An 18,888-nucleotide genomic window follows, 5' to 3' on the forward strand; every position below is an offset into this window, starting at 1 on the left:
CGTTCCAGATTGGCTCTTTGGTTGCTATGATACTCACGTTCGAAATTCCATGTGTGTAACTTAGCTTCATTTGACTGGGTGATGTCAAACTCACTTAGTCCACTTCTTTATACAGTCTGTCGTCTTAACGCAGTGTGGTTTTCAGCAGAAGTACACCAAACCTTACAGCAAGAGCATATCTGTCACATACTCCTCTATATTCTTACTTTTTAGTGTCAGATACAGGAGACTCACAGATAAAACAGAGATGTAGCGCATGTCGTCTGCTGCTTTCACATGAGTTGTCATAATTGCTGTTTTTGATCTCACCATCGTCCAAAACAGCTTTTGTTCGAGCTGATGAATCCAAACCTCCAGCTGCCAAAATGTGCTAAACCCTGGCTCCACCGTTTCTGTCGTGATGTAAAATTTATGTTGTGTTTTTTGGGCCTAATTGTGCAAAATGATGTGTTTTCAGAAAATGAATTTACAGAGCTGACGTTCAAAGCGAGCGCTGGCTGGTGGCTGTTAATTACTTCGGTATTAAAGGGGACGTATGACGCGAAATCGGGTTTTAACGATGTTCCGACGGCGTGTCCTCATGATTCAGTTCAAGTTTATTTCTATAGCACATTTATAACCACTTCAGCTGACCAAAGTGCTTCACTGTGGGAGCTGGGATCGCACCGCCAACCTGTGGGTCAATGGATCTGACCTCTCTACAAATTATGTTTTTAATGTCAAGAGCGGGATTTGAACCGCCAACCTTCAGCTCAATGAGCACTTTACCAACGAAGCTATTGTCACTCCATTTCACTGCAGCGTTTTGAGTTCTTCTGGATTGTTTTAGATTTGAGATTGCTCAGAAAATCACCTTTTCACCTACACCTTGTCCCCTCCCTTATTCTAAAACTGGAACTCCAAGTCATACACAAAGAGTGAAACATGTTCTGGAGCCATTCTTCAAAAAACACAAATGAAAATCGGCTTCTCGCTTTGGTGAAATGCTAAGATAATGAGGAGGAGCTTCAGGAAAACGATGGTCCCATTTCTTTGACTAAGCTGGTTTAGATCAGTCCTGTGGTTTAGAGTAAACACAGTGTAAAAGTCTGATCTACTGATGTCGTAGTTTCATACTAAGAACCAGAAAAAAGCAACAGTTTTGACAATTACACCTTTACCAAAGAAAATAGACTTGATTGAACGGTGAAGATGAGAGCCTTTGGAGTCGGGGCTAAAGAAAAACCCTGCCTGGCCAAAAAAAACAGCCGCCACCAAAAAAAAAGGTCACACACTAATATTTAATTGAACTGCCTTTAGCTTTGAGATAAGCTTCTGCAACGTCACAAGATTTATTTCCATCCAGTGTCGCATTAATTTTCCACCAAGATGTTGCATTGATGCTGGTTGAGTCTGACGCTGCTCAAAGCTTCTCCAGCTCATCCCAAAGATTCTCAATGGGGTTAAGGTCTGGACTCTGTGGTGGACAATCCATGTGTGAAAATGATGTCTCTGTCTCATGCTCCTGATCCTCTCTGTCACAATTTGAGCTCGATGAATCCTGGCATTGTCATTTTGGAATATGCCCCGTGCCATCAGGGAAGAAAAAATCCATTTACCTGGTCATTCAGTATATTCAGGCGTCAGCTGACCTCATTCTGCTGAACCTGGACCGGACCAACTGCAGCAACACCAACGTATTTGCTCTGTTAAATCGAGGTGGCGACTTTTTTTTTGGCCAGGCAGTGTATAACGCTGTCGTCAAACAAGTTTTGTAGAGATCTGCTGAAAATGTCATATAAAATTCTCCTTATTCCCGAAGTTGCCGTCGGTGCCGCCTTCTTCACTCGGGTTGCACCCTGCGGGGACTACAGAACCGTTTTAAAGCCTCTAGAGAATCGGTGGAGTGTCGGCGTGTTGATCACATGAACGTAGAAGTTTTAGCAGTGAAACTTTTCCTGAATTCTCTGGATGGATAGATGGATGCTTTCACCGCTTGAGTTCTTGTTACGAGAAGAGCAAATCAAGTTTTGTAAAGCGAACACGAGTAAAAACCTGTTTATGCTGATGTAGACGGTAGAGATCGTCACTTGAGGTTTGAAATGAGTCAGTTTTGTGTTCTGTGTTGTCGTTCTGCTGGATCGAATGAGCAGGAATCAAAGAAAACCCTTGAGCACTTGAAAAGGCTTAGAAAGGCTCTAAAGAGATGAGGGAGCAAAGCCAGTAATCCAGGGCCATTTTAAGACGAGAGGATTCAAAACCAAACCCAAGGTATATTTTTATGAGCACGCTGGGAATAAAAACACAATTTCTTTCACAGAACAAGGGATCCATTTTGATTGGATGGAGAGATGAACTTTAATAAAATGTTAATATTAAAAGAACACGCAAATTATGGTTTGGAAACGGTCCATGTTGGTTGTTTTTGTTGAGCTTTCGTGAAGTTATATGAGGCCCGGGTAAAAGGAGTGGATGCCAGAACAAAGGCCAGGAGTTCATTTTCAAAAAAGCAGATGGATGATACAGGGTTTGTAATGTAATAATGTAAATAGTGTTTTGAAAAGCCAAGTTTATTTTAGTGTAATGTAAATATGATTCCATCCGTCAGATTTCACTCAACTTTATTTTTTGGACAAACCTGAAAAAAATATAAGAAACTGTTTTAGGTAAATTACAGTTCTAGATGAAAAGTAGTTCGTTTGTAAAGCCCGGTGAGTTTTAAAACACAGAAAAAGGTTTATACTTTGTTACAGCAGACACTGACAGAACAGGACCCCAGATAATCAGATAATGATTCAGTTTGTCTCATTTTGTGTGAGATAAGAACAGTCCCCCAGTCTGTTCCTCAGTCTAAGTCCCCCAAACATCTGAGCTCTGAGTATTCTAAGCTAAAATGACAATGATACGTACATTTCAAAGCAAATTAGTTTAGTTTAGTCTTTATTTAAGGGACCATGTACAGAGACATTAAGCGTAAAACAGATATTCTGCACCAGTAGCTAATTTCCATCTGCAGTCCTTAGTTTACAGAGAAAAAAATACAGTAGTCACAATAATAATAATGAAAAAACAGATAAGAACTTATAATTTCTATGCACATTCGCACGTCTCAGTCATTCATCCAGTTCAGACTCTGATGCGCACACATTACCACACTTAAAATACATTACACACTTTACATATTACATTTAAAACACAATAAACAAACTCAGTGCTGGCAAGTGTAGTTGTCCCAAAGCCATTTTTTTTTTAGTTCAGAGGAGAATGTAGTATGGTTTGTGATGGTTCTTTTTTCAGGTGGGAGGTTGTTCCATTGTTTTATTGCGTTGTAGGAAAAGGCTGTTTGTGCAAAAGCAGTTTCCCGTTTTGGGGTGTTACATTGTCCGATGGTGGAAGCTCGTGTGGTTCTGGAGGAGACTTTGACTTTAGTTTCACAGCCATATGATAATGAACTTTTACTTTTAGGATGGAGACGGAGCCTTTACGTGTTAATATCAGGTCTGGGTCTGACAAACTGACACAGATTAAATGCTTTTAAAGACAAACAATAACAATATTTTCTCCACAACATGAATATACTTAGATTTCCATCACAAGACAATAAAAAAAAAAAACATTCAAGTGTAACGTGCCTTTTTTTCTACATTTACGCCTCTTTACTTCACAGATACATAGGCACATTACCCACTGAACTGCTGTGGCTTCGACTCCAGCCTTATTGTAACTCGATGACACGATTCTAACGAGTTTATAACGAGTTTTGTGCCAAATAAGCTGCTGTTGAAACGCTCCCAACGGCTGACGTCGCACACACCTGTTTAAACCAATCAGGTGCGAGTGTGAGGACGCTGACTCACGCTGCTGCTCCCGTACCACGTCAGCAGGTCCTCGGGTCCTCAGGGTCCCCAGAGCCCCGGGTCCTCAGGGCAAGGCTCGCTAACGCAAGACTTGCACAACATTAAACATGCATGTGAGAGCGGAGGGCCTGGTGTGAACTGTTCTGTGCGCTTTGCAAAGGGGAATAGATCTGGGTCATGGAAAATCAATGGAAGATTCTAGTTTGAGTCGTTTTTAAAGTTGTGTTTTACGCTTTGGATCAAGTCGTTTTTACCGTAGTGTTTTATTAACCCTCTGATGCATGAATTATGAAAGCCTTGGTCAAGATTTTTTCCTGAAGTGTTTTAATTCTTCTCAGGACATGAAACAACATTGTGAACTGCCTGTAAAAATGAATTAACTTGTGTTCTATTGTAAATATACAAACACATGTTTTCTTTTTGGGAAATTTTAACATTGTATAGGCGCAATGTTTAGGCCTGAATAAGAAAACCAATCAGAGGAAATTTACTTGCAGTTACACTGACTCACCACTGAATTGACCACAATGGCGTATGGCAGCAGAGAGCACTGTAGATACGCAGTTCCACCACATAAACCGATGCATTAAAGAGAAAGTTATGTTTTAGTTGTTGTCCACTGCAGTGACCGCTGTGCGCCAGAGGGTTAATGAGATACAACGAGGTACACTCCATTTCCGAGTTTTTTTTTTTTTTGTTTTTTTTTGTGACAGCTGCTGGATTTTTTAACATCCCCATTTTAAATTCTATAATATATAATGTATAATTGGGATGAGGCAGCGCGGACGATTCATGCTCTGTTAGGATTTTTAACGAAGCTCTAACTAAAGCCACCTGGTTCTTCTGAGAGTTGACACTTGTTATGTTCTCCCCGAGTGACCAACTATGGCTGTGCAAAAGGCTCTGAGGACGGAGACGCTGTGGGTCAAGTCACGCTGTTCAGATAATGATTCAGTTTGTGTCATTGTGCAGGATAAGAACAGGGAAGGTGTTGTCTTTATGTGGTAAAGGATGAAGAAAGCAACTGAACATACGTGGAGTTCTGTTATAAAAATGTAATAATTCATACAACATCTGGTCGCCACCTCCCGTCTGAAAGAAGAACACGATCACGTTCTACGCTCTGAGAAAAACCTCGTGGCTATGACAGTTATTTTTATCTATATGTTAAACTCTGACGCTGGCTCTTTCCTTTTGAGGTTCTTTTATTTAAACATGAAAAATGGCTGATTGAAAGTCCTTACAGTGAGTGTGTAATCGTCAGCCCTGATTTCCCTCGAGTCCGGGCCACATTTGGCTCCAGGGCCCAGGGGATTGTGGGTAATCGAGCTGGTAGCTTCACAGTGGTTTGGAAAGTCGTTCGTCTTGGTTTTATGCAGCCATTTAGTTAGTGGTGTCAGTAGTTCAAATGGATTTTTACATTATTCTTGGTGAATGAATATCACATTCATCTGTTTTAATGGCGTATGTAAACTGAGCCATTTCAGATGAGTTTACCGTAAAATGCAGCTAAATGACTTTGTCTTTTTGAAGGTTTCTTAATGAGCCACTAATGGAGCAAGGAAAACTCCAGCTCCTTAATATTATGCCCTCTGTGATCCGTGCGCTCGTCTTTGTACTCTGTGTCATCATAATTATGTTGTTCCAATGGCTCTAGTTAAATGATTAAGATGTAATTTAGTTGGGATAATGTGTAAATAACAAGGTTGTCATGTCTCTGTGTCTCTGTCGAGCTGCAGGGCTCAGGGTTTATTTTCATTTGTGCGTTAAACCTGAGAAAGAAAAAAGACTTTTCTCTCATTTGATTTTCCGTCACTCTGCTCCGTACAGGTCGGTCCAGCGGTGTGGACTTTACCTCGTAACATGGTGCAGTTCTTTTATGCGAGGAAGTGTTTGGACGAGCGGTTTTAACTCTAAATAAACCACCAAGTCTGAGTTTGATGGAAGAAACGTGATATTTACAACATCAGAATGAACTGAAACTGTGGAGATGAACGTTTTTCCACTTGTATTTTTGAAGCATGTGGCCTGTTCTACTTTGTGCAGCTGGAACTTGCATTGCAGTGGAATAAAAGTCCATGTATATATATATAAATACTGTATCTATATTGTATTAGGCTTCGTCTAATGAGTCTTGAATTGACTGTGCTGTTTCTATGAATATCTGCGGCCTCAGGAGAAAGTCTGGGATATAAAAATTAACAGAACACCTGCAATATAATTTCCCTCATGTCTTTTCTGTTTATGAAGCACGACTCGATTGAATTTGAAACCAAATAGACTCCAATGATATGAACCTGGCAAAAAAACAATCAAGCTGGAACATGGCAAGTCTTCATTTACTCATCATCACGTCCAACTAGAAAAGTAATAGTGTCTGAGCTGAAGGTTCTGTATTGTACAAGACCAAATTCCAGAAAAATACCACACTGCGTTTAAATAAATCAGATATTTCATAAGGAAAACATTTAGAGTTCACAAGGCATGATTTAAATAAGTACTAGTCTACATTTACTTTTTGACATAATACCAGCCGTGTATCAGTAATAAAAAGTTAAAGATGCCAAAAAATGTCTTTTCACATTTTATTGTTTCATTGTTGGTTTATTGGCAGCTGTGGTTTGTATCTGCGTTGGTGAAGTTGTTAAATGCCGTTTTACTTGTGTTGTCAATGTTTATATGAAGAGCCGTTCCTGTAGGCATCACCACTCCAGGACCGGGACTCTTCCAGGACCGGGACTACTTCAGGACCAGGAATCCTTCTGGACCAGGACTGCACCAGGACCAGGACTGGGACCACTCCGGAAGTAGGACCAATTCGGGACCGGGACTTCTCTAGAACTGGGTCATCTCCAGGACCAGGACTCTTCCAGGACCGGGACCAACCCAGGACCAGGACTCTTCCAGAACCGAAACTCTTCCAGGACTGGGACCATTGCAGGACCGGGACCGTTGCAGGACCGGGACCTTTGCAGGACCGCGACTCTTGCAGGACCGGGACCGTTGCAGGACCGGGACCGTTGCAGGACCGCGACTCTTGCAGGACCGGGACCGTTGCAGGACCGCGACTCTTCCAGGACCGCGACTCTGGCAGGATCGGGACTCTTCCAGGACCAAGAATCTTCCAGGACCATTCCAGGACCAGGACTCTTCCAGGACCAGGACTCTTCCAGAACCGAAACTCTTCCAGGACCATTCCAGGACCAGGACTCTTCCAGGACCAGGACTCTTCCAGAACCGAAACTATTCCAGGACCAGGACTCTTCCAAGACCACAATCACTCCAGGACTGGGACTTTTAGAGCAGACATTTGCATTCCACTGAAAGGTGCTGGTCCCTCAGGAGCACCATGACTCAGCTCCAGCCTAAAGCCGTTTATTTCCCACTTCTCCGAGCTCTCTTCAGGAAATCACTAACACAGCTGGGTTCACACAGGGAGGCCCGTTCTCATTTGATAAAAGCGTCTATGAAACGGAGGAGCTGGTTGGATTTAGTGGCCTGTTTGTTATTTGTTTGGACTTTGCTGCAGTGGTTCCAAACTGACAGATTTTAACAGACGTTTAGGACGATTGTTTTGGAATCTTTAACATATTTAGGCACATTTTGGCTTCGGACTTAAAATGTATTTCAAAACATCAACACAGAACAATCAACTTTTAGCTTTTCAACCTACAGCTTTACCAGGCTGTTCTGTGCGGTAGATTTTGGACTTTGGTGGAATCGTTGCGAAATTATTTGTCTACATCTTATATAAATCTGGTCTTTTATTGAAAATGACTGAATTGGTGTCAGTGTAGTTTAGATTTAGTCAAACTTTGTTCCCTCCTGATTAGATTCCTGTTCTTTCCTATGGTTTTTATATCTGTTGTCCAGTTTCACGTGGCCTAGTTTTTCTGTTTAGCATCTAAGTTAACCTGAGATAACTAATAAAACCAGTTTCTCCATAGAGATCAGAGATTAATTAGCTCTTGCAGTGCGTTTTTCTTTAATCTGCAGTGTAAGCTCTACCTTCTCGGGTGTAGACTCCAGTCTCATTCACAGTGTGGCAGATTTTGGGGCGGTTTTAGACTGAAAAACGCTTTGGATGTGTTTGCAGCAAAGGTTTAATTACAAAGTAGTGCTGCGTTAGTTAAACACACGGAGAGCTTTGACCTTTAAAGCCACAGATCTGAACTCTCGCACGATAACGACTCAGTTACTCACAAATAGTGTCATGTAAACTCATTTCCAAGCACTTATAAACCAAACAAACACAAGCCTCGGATATATTTGATTGGTATACGACTTCTACGACTTACGACGTCTGCGTAAATCCCTCAGCCGTCCATGTCTGATCCATCGTAAAAGCCAAAAGTAAAATCTAATCGACCTGGAGTGAAGCCGTTTCGCCGTTTCTTCAGGACAGATTGCAACATAGGATTAAAAACAGCTTCATGTTTGTTTGTTTCACTGTTGGTTCTGTATTTCTTATCACTAATTGGAGAAGAAAAACTCACGCCTGCCTCATTACGAGAGCAGTGTTTTATATTTTTCTCTCTAATCCTGCGCAGTTAAAAGCCTAAACTGCCTGATGAAATACCGCCAAGAACTGCTTTGATTTTCGGAAAGTAACTGTAATCTGAGTAGCACTAAATGAAGAAGTAACTACCAGAATTGAGGTACATAAAAGTAATACAGTGGTCCCTCGTTTATCGCGGGGTTACGTTCTAAAAATAACCCGAAATCCGCGAAGGAACCAGCTTTATTTTTTACTTTATTCTATATGTTTTTGTCTGTAAAACCCCTCACCACACACTTTATACACTTTTCTCACACAGGCGTTAACATTTTCTCACATTTCTCTCTCGTTTAAACTCAAAGTTCAAACCTTCGTAGGCGCTTTTGAACGTTTCATCGACATTGTGGGTTTTGTCGGGGAGAAAACAAATTGCAAACGTGCAGCACTTCAGAGTCACACTGCGATCCAATGTTTATGTAAATTTGTCTGAACACATTCTGTACTGTACAGGAGACACGGCACGGAGGAGACTGATGGACAATGGTCTACAGTCCAACAGCCAATCAGGACGCAGAACACAATGCACGATCATACGATGTAAAAAAACATGAAAAATTGGACAAAAAAAATCAGTGAAACAGCGAGAACGCGAAAGGTGAACCACGATATAACGAGGGACAACTGTATTCAGAATGCAGTTACTTCCCAAGACTGATTAATACACATTTTTGTTGAAGTATGGTGAGTTATTCGGGTTTTTCTTTAGTTCTAGGGTCTAGTTTTTTAAATATTTCATAGCAAAGTACAATGCAATCAATAGGGAAAACTGTCTCGGCTATTATATAATCTCGAATAGCCCTATTGTTCTTGAACTCATCTGCTCTTCTTTTGTGTGAAAATAGGATCCATTCCGTTTCGTCGTTTATCATCTCCGTCCCCGTTCAGCCGGAGACAGAGTTAAGCCGCTCACTGCAGTGGATCTGTGGTGCTCTGTGAGGTGAGACAGGGGTGTGGAGGATCGTGTTATTATCAGACAGAGGAGGCGTCCTGGGGGGTGGTGGTGGATGGGGTGGGGTGGATACCGATCTGCCCCACGGCCTGACCTGGAAACACGGCCGGCTGCGACCTCCAAGAAGCAAACTCGGATACAAAACACTGTTATTCTCGTTCTCAGCTGCGAACAGAGACGGATGCATGATGGGAGATTGTAGAGTGCGCCGGTTTAAAGCCTCAACGTGGAATTAGGGCCGTAGTTCGGATTATACAAGAAGAAATGAATGAACAAAACTGAAAAAAAGGCTGTCTTGTTTATATTAAAATGTGTATTCAAAGTTTTTATTTATATGGAATAAGATAAAAATACTGTGTTTGCTTTGTTTCTTTAAATGTAGTTGGCGCCAATGGTGATTTATAAAAGCTAACGTGGAATTGGAATTGGCTTGGATGAAAGTGGGGCAAAAATCTTTGGGGGAGCTATGGGGGCGCATTGACCATTCCAGGAGGCTAATGCCCCCTCAAGCCCCCCCCGGTGCCGCCCCTGGTCAGTGGGCAGCAGCAGAGTCTTCAGTACTATTGGTATCTATGGAATTGTCCTTATGCATCAGGAAACAATATGAGTGACACTTAATACACAAAAAGTACATTAATAAAGAGATACAACAACAACACTGGTCAGACAGGTGCACTGGTCAGACGGGTGCACGGGTCAGACAGGTGCACGGGTCAGACAGGTGCACTGGTCAGACAGGTGCACTGGTCAGACAGGTGCACTGGTCAGACAGGTGCACTTATACTACAGCCTCATGTGTCCCAAACGTCCCTTTAAACACAGCCTTGTGTTATAACAAAGCTCACACTCACCGATCAGATCAGATCAGTGAAAATGAGGGAAAAAATGCAATACATGTACAGTATGTATCATATAGTCCATGTTTAGCCCTGGTTTAGTGCATGTTTAGTCCATTTTTAGCCAATTTTTAGTCCATATTTAGTCCATGTTTAGACCTGGTTTAGACCTGGTTTAGTCCTGGTTTAATCCTGGTTCAGTCCTGGTTTAGTCCATGTTTACTCCAATGTTTATTCCATGTTAAGGCCTGGTTTCATCCTGGTTTAGTCCTGGTTTAGTCCTGGTTTAGTCCTGGTTTAGTCCTGGTTCAGTCCTGGTTCAGTCTTGGTTCTGTCCTGGTTTAGTCCATGTTTAATCCTGGTTTAATCCTGGTTTAGTCCTGGTTTAGTCCTGGTTCAGTCCATGTTTAATCCTGGTTTAGTCCATGTTTCGTCCATGTTTACTCCATGTTTACTCCATGTTAAGGCCTGGTTTAGTCCTGGTTTAATCATGGTTCAGTCCTGGTTTAGTCCTGGTTTAGTCCTGGTTTAGTCCCGGTTTAGTCCTGGTTTAATCCTGGTTTAGTCCTGGTTTAGTCCTGATTTAGTCCTGGTCAGATCAGTGAAAATGAGGGGGAAAAAATGTAATACATACACAGCATGTATCATGTGACGAAGCCCTAAATTAAACATTATGTACGAGCTCGTTTGAATCAGTTTGATCTGTTTACATGAACAGCACTGGGCTGGTCGAGCGTTGCTGCTACACATTTTATCCATTTAGAGATCTGTAGAAAGGAACAAGATATTTAAATTCACTCTGGAGAAAAAAAACATGTATCATTTGCTTCTTTCTAGTTGGGAATTCATTGAAGTTTTAGACCAATGGGGATTCTTAAAAAAGTCTATGATGTCATTTGTATGTCCTTCATGTCCATAAATGTCCTCTACGCCGGGATTAAAAACAAAACAAGGCCACACCGTCTATGTCCTCTACTCTAGGACTCAAAACAAGATGAAGTGCCAAAACTGCTTTGGTTCTCTATAAAAATAATTGAAATAGTAGTAGAGTTGTGTGATTAATAGAACTGTATGTGTTTTGTGTTGTTTTTAACTCCACACTTTTCTATCTCCTCAGGTTTTCAAGACTCTCCTGTGGCTCCGCCCTCGCCCCCCCCCATGTCTCCGCACCACCATGACCTCCCGCCGCTGCTCTGACCTGATGGAGACCACACCTACTCCCTACTGATAGGATGCCTGCGCTGCCCGCCGCCGCCACCGCCTCCTCCTCACGTCCGCCCGCTAAGCTCCGCCCCGCTCCTCTCCTCCAACATGGTGGATGAAGCCACCACCATGAAGGATGACGTCATCAACGCCAACACGCTGGCTTGGCTGGTCTGCTCGGGCGTGTCCATTTTGGCCAATACATGGAGCATCTTAAGCGTGAGCGCCAAGCAGAAGAAGTGGAAGCCGTTGGAGTTTCTCATTTGCACGTTGGCCGGGACGCACATACTGAACATGGCCATCCCGATCACCATGTACTGCGTCATCACCCTCCGGAGGCAGCACTCCAACTACGAGTGGAACGAGGGGCTCTGCAAAGTCTTCGTGTCCACCTTCTACACGCTCACGCTGGTCACATGCTTCTCCGTCACGTCCCTGTCCTACCACCGCATGTGGATGGTGCGCTGGCCCGTTAACTACAGGTGAGACGCAGCTTTGTTCTGATTTTTACATTTGCAGATTTGGTTCTGTTGGGGTTTTATTTTTGATAAATGGTCAGTGGGCACATTTTTATACGGCGCTTTTACAACCTTCAAGTCACTTTACATCAAGGAGACGCTCACTAGGGATGGGACGATGTACGATAATGTCATTAATCGCGATAAAAAAAGGTTTGCAATTAATCGTTCGTGGCATTTTTTAATAATTGTGATCATCGCACATGATTATAATCGTGTTTACGGCACCAGACGGCCTCATGTTTCAGTTCAATACAATGTTTAGATGTTAGTTCTGGTGTTTGTCCACAAGGGGGCGCTCTGTCATAGCAATGGAACTTGTTAACTTCTCTGTCTATTCTGATTTGGGGATGGTTCTTCACCTCAGTCTCGTCATCTCGTCTCACGGGCAGTGGATTTGTATCACAGTGACGCCACACATTTATATCCTCCACTCAAGAAGGTGAAGTCTGATGTGTGGAATTATTATGGATTTGAAAAACAAGACCAAAAAGATGAGCCATCGATCTGCAGAGCCACCGAAAAAAAGATATACGGCTCCGAGGACAAACGCAAGCAACTTAGATGCACATTTACGACACAAACGTCTGCATCGTTTGACAAACTTGAGCCGAAAATCTCCATCGTAAGAAACACACCATGAGAAATAAACTATTGACTGTAGTTTGTGTTAGTTTGGATTTGTATGAATCTGTGTTTGTGTGGACTTTGCTATCGCTAGGTTAGCACTAGCAGAACAGCATTTTGCACAGCATTATTGCACAGTTTGCTAGCAGCAGCGCTTGGTTTTACAAAAAATCATAAATTAATCTGAATATCTATAACCTCCTAAGACCTGGTGTCACATATGAGGACGTTAAACTGCCTTGGTTTAATAATTATCGCGTTAATATTGTTAATTGCGATTATTTTGGTCTCAATAATCCCTACCACTCTGTCTGTCTGACTCTGGAGGGTGAGAAGGGTTAAGTGTCTTGCCCAAGGACACATCAACAGAGCTGGAATCGCACCGCCAACCTGTGGGTCAGCGGATCTCGAACTGAGCTCCCGTCGCCCGTGTTTTTATTCCACTCCCGATTCGTTTTCAGTTCACTCCCTTCTCTTTTGTAGCAGTATTTTTAGTCATCATTCGCTCTTTAAAAGCCGAGTATTTTAAAGTATGTTAAAGTAAGTAATGTGCTGTAAATTAATAATAATAATAATACATCAGCACTTTTTTTGGACGCTCAAAAACGCTTTACAACCAATAAGACTATGGTGTAAATCACGGGAGGGAAAATGCCAGGCAAATCACTTCAAATCACTACTAAAAAGTCGCCTGTTCAGTGAGTCCGAGTTCCTGTTGGGTTGTGGGATTGATTCCAGAGGGCGGCAGGTTCAGAGCTTTATCCAGACGAGGGGAGTGAGGACTTTGGTGTCGGCTGATCTGAGGTGGCTGGTGGGGACAGTGCAGATGGAAGTAGTTAAGTGTAGTCGCAAAAGAAAACTGTGTTCTGTCAGCTGGACGAAGTTTTTTAACCGTAAATACACTCGTCATTCACCCAGTTCTGACAGAGTTTTGGTAAATCACTGCCTTATATCTGTCCGAAGAGAAGTTTTCTGTTGTGTCAGTGGATTACTTGGCTGAATTGCACAGGCAGAACGTTCATATAAATTGAAAGAATTTACTTAATCTTGCCAGGTTAAGCCATCCCATACATTTAATCTCCATTCTTTTGTCAGGAAACCACGTCGATAACGCAAGAAAGATCATAAAACAACTGAACTTCACTCGCTCTATCTCTCAGGTTCGGCCACGTTTCATTTCACATATGAGTTCTGCTGCTATATTTTAGATCAAGGACAGCTGCGGCGCGCCCCCACGTTATCGATCCGAACGTCCAACGCTCATTCATTTCAAAATAATAAAACTTTTCTCTTAGATTGTTCTCAAAACTTCTCAATTCAAACTTTTAAAATGACGTTATGTCCAGAGCGAGGGTGAACACCTGTCGTGAAAGCTGTAAAACCAGGGATTTTTACGTGGAAAACTAGATTACACGAATATTCATCGCAAAAGGAAAAAAATCCGTTATGTCAACTGGATGGTTTCTTCAGTTCTGAACTATTTAATTATTTTTTTTACTTTTTATTGCAACTGGCTTTCACCTTTCAAAAACAAAATGAATTATACACAGATTATAAATACAGAAAAGTGAACATTTAAATTGTGGTTTTGATTATCACAATAAAATTAATGCACTGAGATTTTCAAATTTATTCACCAAACAAACTGAGACTGGACCGAAACTGAGTCTGGACTGTGGTAAATCGGCCTGGTCCGGCTCAAAGACGGAGGTTTGGACGCGCAAAAACGTCACACAGGTGAGTCAGTCTTGTCCTCGCACGCTTCTTTTTAAAGTTCATAACCGAGAACTAAAACTCAGCATTTTCGTAGCAAATGTTTGAATTTCTTTAAACCTGTCTTGATCCGATTGCCGTTAAAAGTCAGAGAGAGCGCGACCCCGGATCTGCTGCCATCCTCGCTGAAGTATAATATCGATTGTACATGTGTATTTTACGTTGGTCAACAGTGCAGCACATAATTATTTTTATTCCAGAGGCTGCGGGCCCGTGGAAATTTGTAGGAGAGGACCGGTGTCTCCAGGTAGAAGTCTTCAGGAAACCCCCACACACCGACCAATACCTGCTTTTCGATTCCATCCACTGCAGCACAAACAAAGTTATTCAAACATCACAACACAGAAGCTCAAGTGGTTCCTACAAACACAGAGGGAACAGTGAAGGAGGAACAACACGAGCAGAAAACCCTCTCCACATGTAAATATCCAAAATGGGCCTTCAGTAGATCTAAGACAGCCGTAAAACAGGACAACAGGGAATCTGAACGTAGGAGGAAAAGTGTAACTATTCCTCACACAGCGGCTGTGTTTGAAAAGGGGATTTTCAGACGGCATGAAATCCCGGTCTATTTTAAACCCACAAACACTTAAAGACAGAAACGGGTTCACCCAAAGGACGAAACCCCGAGATACAAAGTAATACGGTCTACTCCATTCAGTGTAGTGTTATATTGGAGAAACAAAACAGCCACTTCATAAGAGAATGTACCAACACTTGTCGCAAGAGCTGCTCGGGACCTCAGTCGGCTGTGCATCTCCATCTCAAAGACACTAAACACTCCTTTGAAGAGAGTTGTTACGAAACGTTCTTAAGGTAGAAAGGAAGTAACACGAACCTGGCTGTAAAAGGGTAAATAATAAGCAGATCTTTTAATTATAAAGTCAACAAGAGTGTTCAACGAGTTTCAAAACTGGCGCAACGTAAATCACAAAAGATCGAGACCAAAAACAATCTCAAAACGTATTCAAAGTGCTACAAGTTTCTCGATTTTACAAGATTCAAAGTTCAGCAGTTTCACAGGCGTAGGTCATAAGTTCACGGTCACGGTCAGCCTCCGAGCGGACGAGGGCGGGTCCGTCTTAAGGAGTGGGCAGCCGGAGGTGGAAACCCAGGAGTGGCCACGCTATGGGACGTCGCACCAGTCGCTCAGATGCCAGTTTGTGAGGAGTGGACCAATGGCAGGAGAGGTCTGTGGTTTCAAAGCTGCAAATAGAGACGGATCAACACCAGAGACGGCGCGTATATATCAGCCTGTAGGGGGAGCTAGAGGTCAAGCGCCGTAACAACAGATCTTAGCCAGAGAAAAGCCATTTTTGTTAGGAAAGGCAATCCATATTTGAACAGGAATGGAGGCTTTGGACATCACTTATCTGTCATTTATAACTCCATCCTCAGACTAGAATCAAAACGAGGAAAACAATCGAGCTAGCCAGTATGCTAACATTATGCAAAATCTGACTCAGGCACATTTCACACTTGTGTAGTTCAACAGATGAAGCCAACAAACAAAAACTGTAAAAAAAACAACTGTGTGTTAGCTTCAGTGTAGTTAGCTCCTTCCTTCAGACAGATATAAGGCAGTGTCCAGCAGTGATCTGACCAGAACTGAAGAAGAAACAGTTTAGACGAGCAGCCAGATGAAAGAATTATACTTTTCTTTTGCCATGGATCACACCTGAACGATGAGGGATGACACAGACGCACATAAATCACCTTTCGGGTCGTCATCTAATCCTTAACCCTATAGCGTCGGATGCTATCGCCCTCCATCCATCGAGCGCGGTCGCGAACTTTCCATTACCGTAACTCCGCAGCCAAATGTGCTATCGTGTAAATTCAAACGGCGTCTCAAAGCAGAGGCACGGGGCTCTTTAAATATGTTACTGTCATTACGGTAATGTGCTCACGTCGTCCCTCGAAGATGATCGATGAGAGCGCAGGCGCCGCATGGATTTTCCCAGTCAGTTATTCGATGCGTCAAAGGAAAAAGACAGATGGATACTTCGTTTAACATGATTTTTATGGCTAAAAAATGAATAAAAGTCGAGGCGAGATGTATTCGTCTATACCAGTGGTCGGCAACGTCCGGCCCGCGGGAAAATGTTGGCCCTTTGCCAATTTATTTTGGCCCGCCAGAGGATTTTGGACTTTCTTCCGGCATTGATTCTTTAATACTGTCATGATCCGCTCCGTCTGCTCCACGTTTTTCCTCCTGTCCTGCTCGTTCCCTCCCTCACCTGCCGAGCTGGGCTGAGCTCCTGGCTCCTCCTGCGCGCACCTGCAGCTCATCAGCGCGATCACCACCACCTGCTGTGTATAAGAGGAGGCAGGACCAGACACTCAGGGCGAGATCATCTGCGTTTCTACACCCTGTTCAGTGCCGGTTCATCTTCGTTTCAGCCTCATCCCGTTCGGTGCCGGATCGTATGTGCGTCTCCACCCAGCTTGCTGGACCGTCTCAGCTCCAGCGCTCCCAGCTCAGCTCCGACCCTGCTTCCACCCTGCTTCCCAGCCCTGGTACTGTCTGTTTTATCTCTGCATTCCGCGACCCCGGACCCTGGTTAGCACTCTGTGTCCTGCCCTGGTGCTGCCCGCATCGTCATCTCCGCTGCGCTCCACGTTCCGCTCCTGGATCCTGGCCCGTGCCTCACCTCCTGCTCACCGCCGGATCAACCCTCGAACTGCACCATTTGTCATTTCTTTAATAAATACTGTAAATATTCCCCGAGTCTGCATCCTTTGGTCCGCTACATCCACCGTTACGACAAATACCAAGTTATGTGGGCACTGCTACGGGCATTCCACTGCCCATGATGTGCACGTAACACAACATTAAAAGCAAACAATGAACTGGTGTGTACATACACCTTCACCAGTCAAAATCGTGGCTGTTTTTGGACATCTGGTGAGGCAAGCGTGCAGACTGCGCGCAGCTCAAGGAATGTGTACCCGTTACGCTATAGCCTTCTTGCACTTCTGTGGTTAGTTATTCAAAATTCCCTATTTTATTAAAATAAATCACTTAATCACAAAACTGTCAAAATACTCAGTTTGAAGATTTCTTTTAACCGGGGTGGGGACTTGCTTTTTGTCCGCATGTCAGGTTTTATTGTTCCCGACCTTTGCTCATGTTTGACACAACATAAATCCACTTAGCCATGTCAATTTTAAACATTTTTCATTTACGTTGTGATTTTATCACGATCCTTGCTGCACTTGGCATCATCCAAGTCCTACAGCTCTCCCACAGTCGTGCGTAAAGGTGCAGGTCATTACGGCACCAAATGCGGAGTAAGGAAGCCGTTAGTGCGGTATTACGCACGACTAAAAGCCTGTCGTAGTTTAACCTTCGAGGCAGAGCTAAATCGCAGTGATGGTCACAAGAAGACAGCGTGAGAAAAGAATTTTGATGGAGAGATTTGACGATAAGCAATAATTACGCAGCTTCCTGGTTCAAGTAACCGTCTTAGAAAGATTTTATCCTTGTTTAAATCCGCACATTTTAACCACAAAAGTATTAGTTTCAATTAATATCATGAGACAAAGACCTGAATAAATGAGGTAAAACCTTAAAGTGAAAAGTTTTTCATAGCTCTACCCGATACTGTGCGCCTTATCCATATTACCATGTTCAACAAAGGCATAATTCTTACCAAAACCATAATAAAAGGAGCAAAAGCTTTTGCCCGAGGATTTTTTAATTGGCTGTTTTAGGTGAGTTAAAATGCATGTAATTCATATTTATGTATTTATAAATATATGTAAGCCAATACCTTTACCATCTGGCCCGCCACCTGTGGGCGCTGAAAAAAATTGGCCCGAAGCCAAGCGAAGTTGCCGACCCCTGGTCTATACTGTGCTCAGTCCTTAAATGTTTCGTGTCCATCCCACTGTTTCCCAACCCAACGTATCTCACTTTTACAGCTGTTTTTCGGTTGTCTATAGCTTGTTCCATCCACGTTCACTCTCCGTAGACCCCGTTCTTCTGCCCTTTTACAAACGTACGAGCTAATCGAGTGTGTTCAGCTATTTACCCACGCGTGTTCGGGATATCACAGTGAAAACAGTCTAGAGGGGGAACATCTGCTCTCACGTCCAGCCTCCAGTTTCTATAAGCGTCTCGGGGAAAGTGGTTTTGACAAAGTAGCGCTGAATAACGTCGCGCTCACCTCACATTAGCTGCAGACGCCCCGCTGCAGTAACACGGTTTAAGGTCCTGTTAGACTCCCCCGACATCTGCTGTTCACGCACGGTCACATGTTCCACTGCTTTCACAACAAGACTCTGCTATTTATGTAACAGGACAGCCATCTTTGTTCTCATCCACTGCGCAATAATTCACTAGATCAGGTTTTAGATATAGAGCGCGGCGTACGGTTATTAAAGGGCACGTATCACGCCGTTCTCTGATCTGTGTCATAATGTTGTTTCCTCATCATAAACAGACCCAGAGTTGTGTTTTTTGTTTTGTTTTGTTTCATTCACATGTTTAACACACAAACCTGCAGATTTAGCCTGCGTTTTTCTTCTCTTAAGCTGAAAACGCTCTGTTCCACCTTGTGATGTCATCAAGTGGTAATACAGG

The 18,888-nt window shown here is 43.0% G+C and overlaps 1 protein-coding gene across 1 annotated transcript in view; it reads left to right on the top strand.

Annotated features, from left to right (window-relative positions):
- LOC117374076 (probable G-protein coupled receptor 153) overlaps window positions 1-18,888 on the top strand; it is a 64,232-nt gene that overhangs the window by 18,501 nt on the left and 26,843 nt on the right. Inside the window, exon 2 of the mRNA XM_033970224.2 lies at window positions 11,297-11,864. Coding sequence (XP_033826115.1) covers window positions 11,491-11,864 — 374 coding nt within the window. The 5' untranslated portion in view covers window positions 11,297-11,490. The remainder of the gene's footprint in view (window positions 1-11,296; window positions 11,865-18,888) is intronic.

This window comes from Periophthalmus magnuspinnatus, chromosome 7 (assembly GCF_009829125.3).
Source record: "Periophthalmus magnuspinnatus isolate fPerMag1 chromosome 7, fPerMag1.2.pri, whole genome shotgun sequence".
NCBI classification, from domain to species: domain Eukaryota; kingdom Metazoa; phylum Chordata; class Actinopteri; order Gobiiformes; family Gobiidae; genus Periophthalmus; species Periophthalmus magnuspinnatus.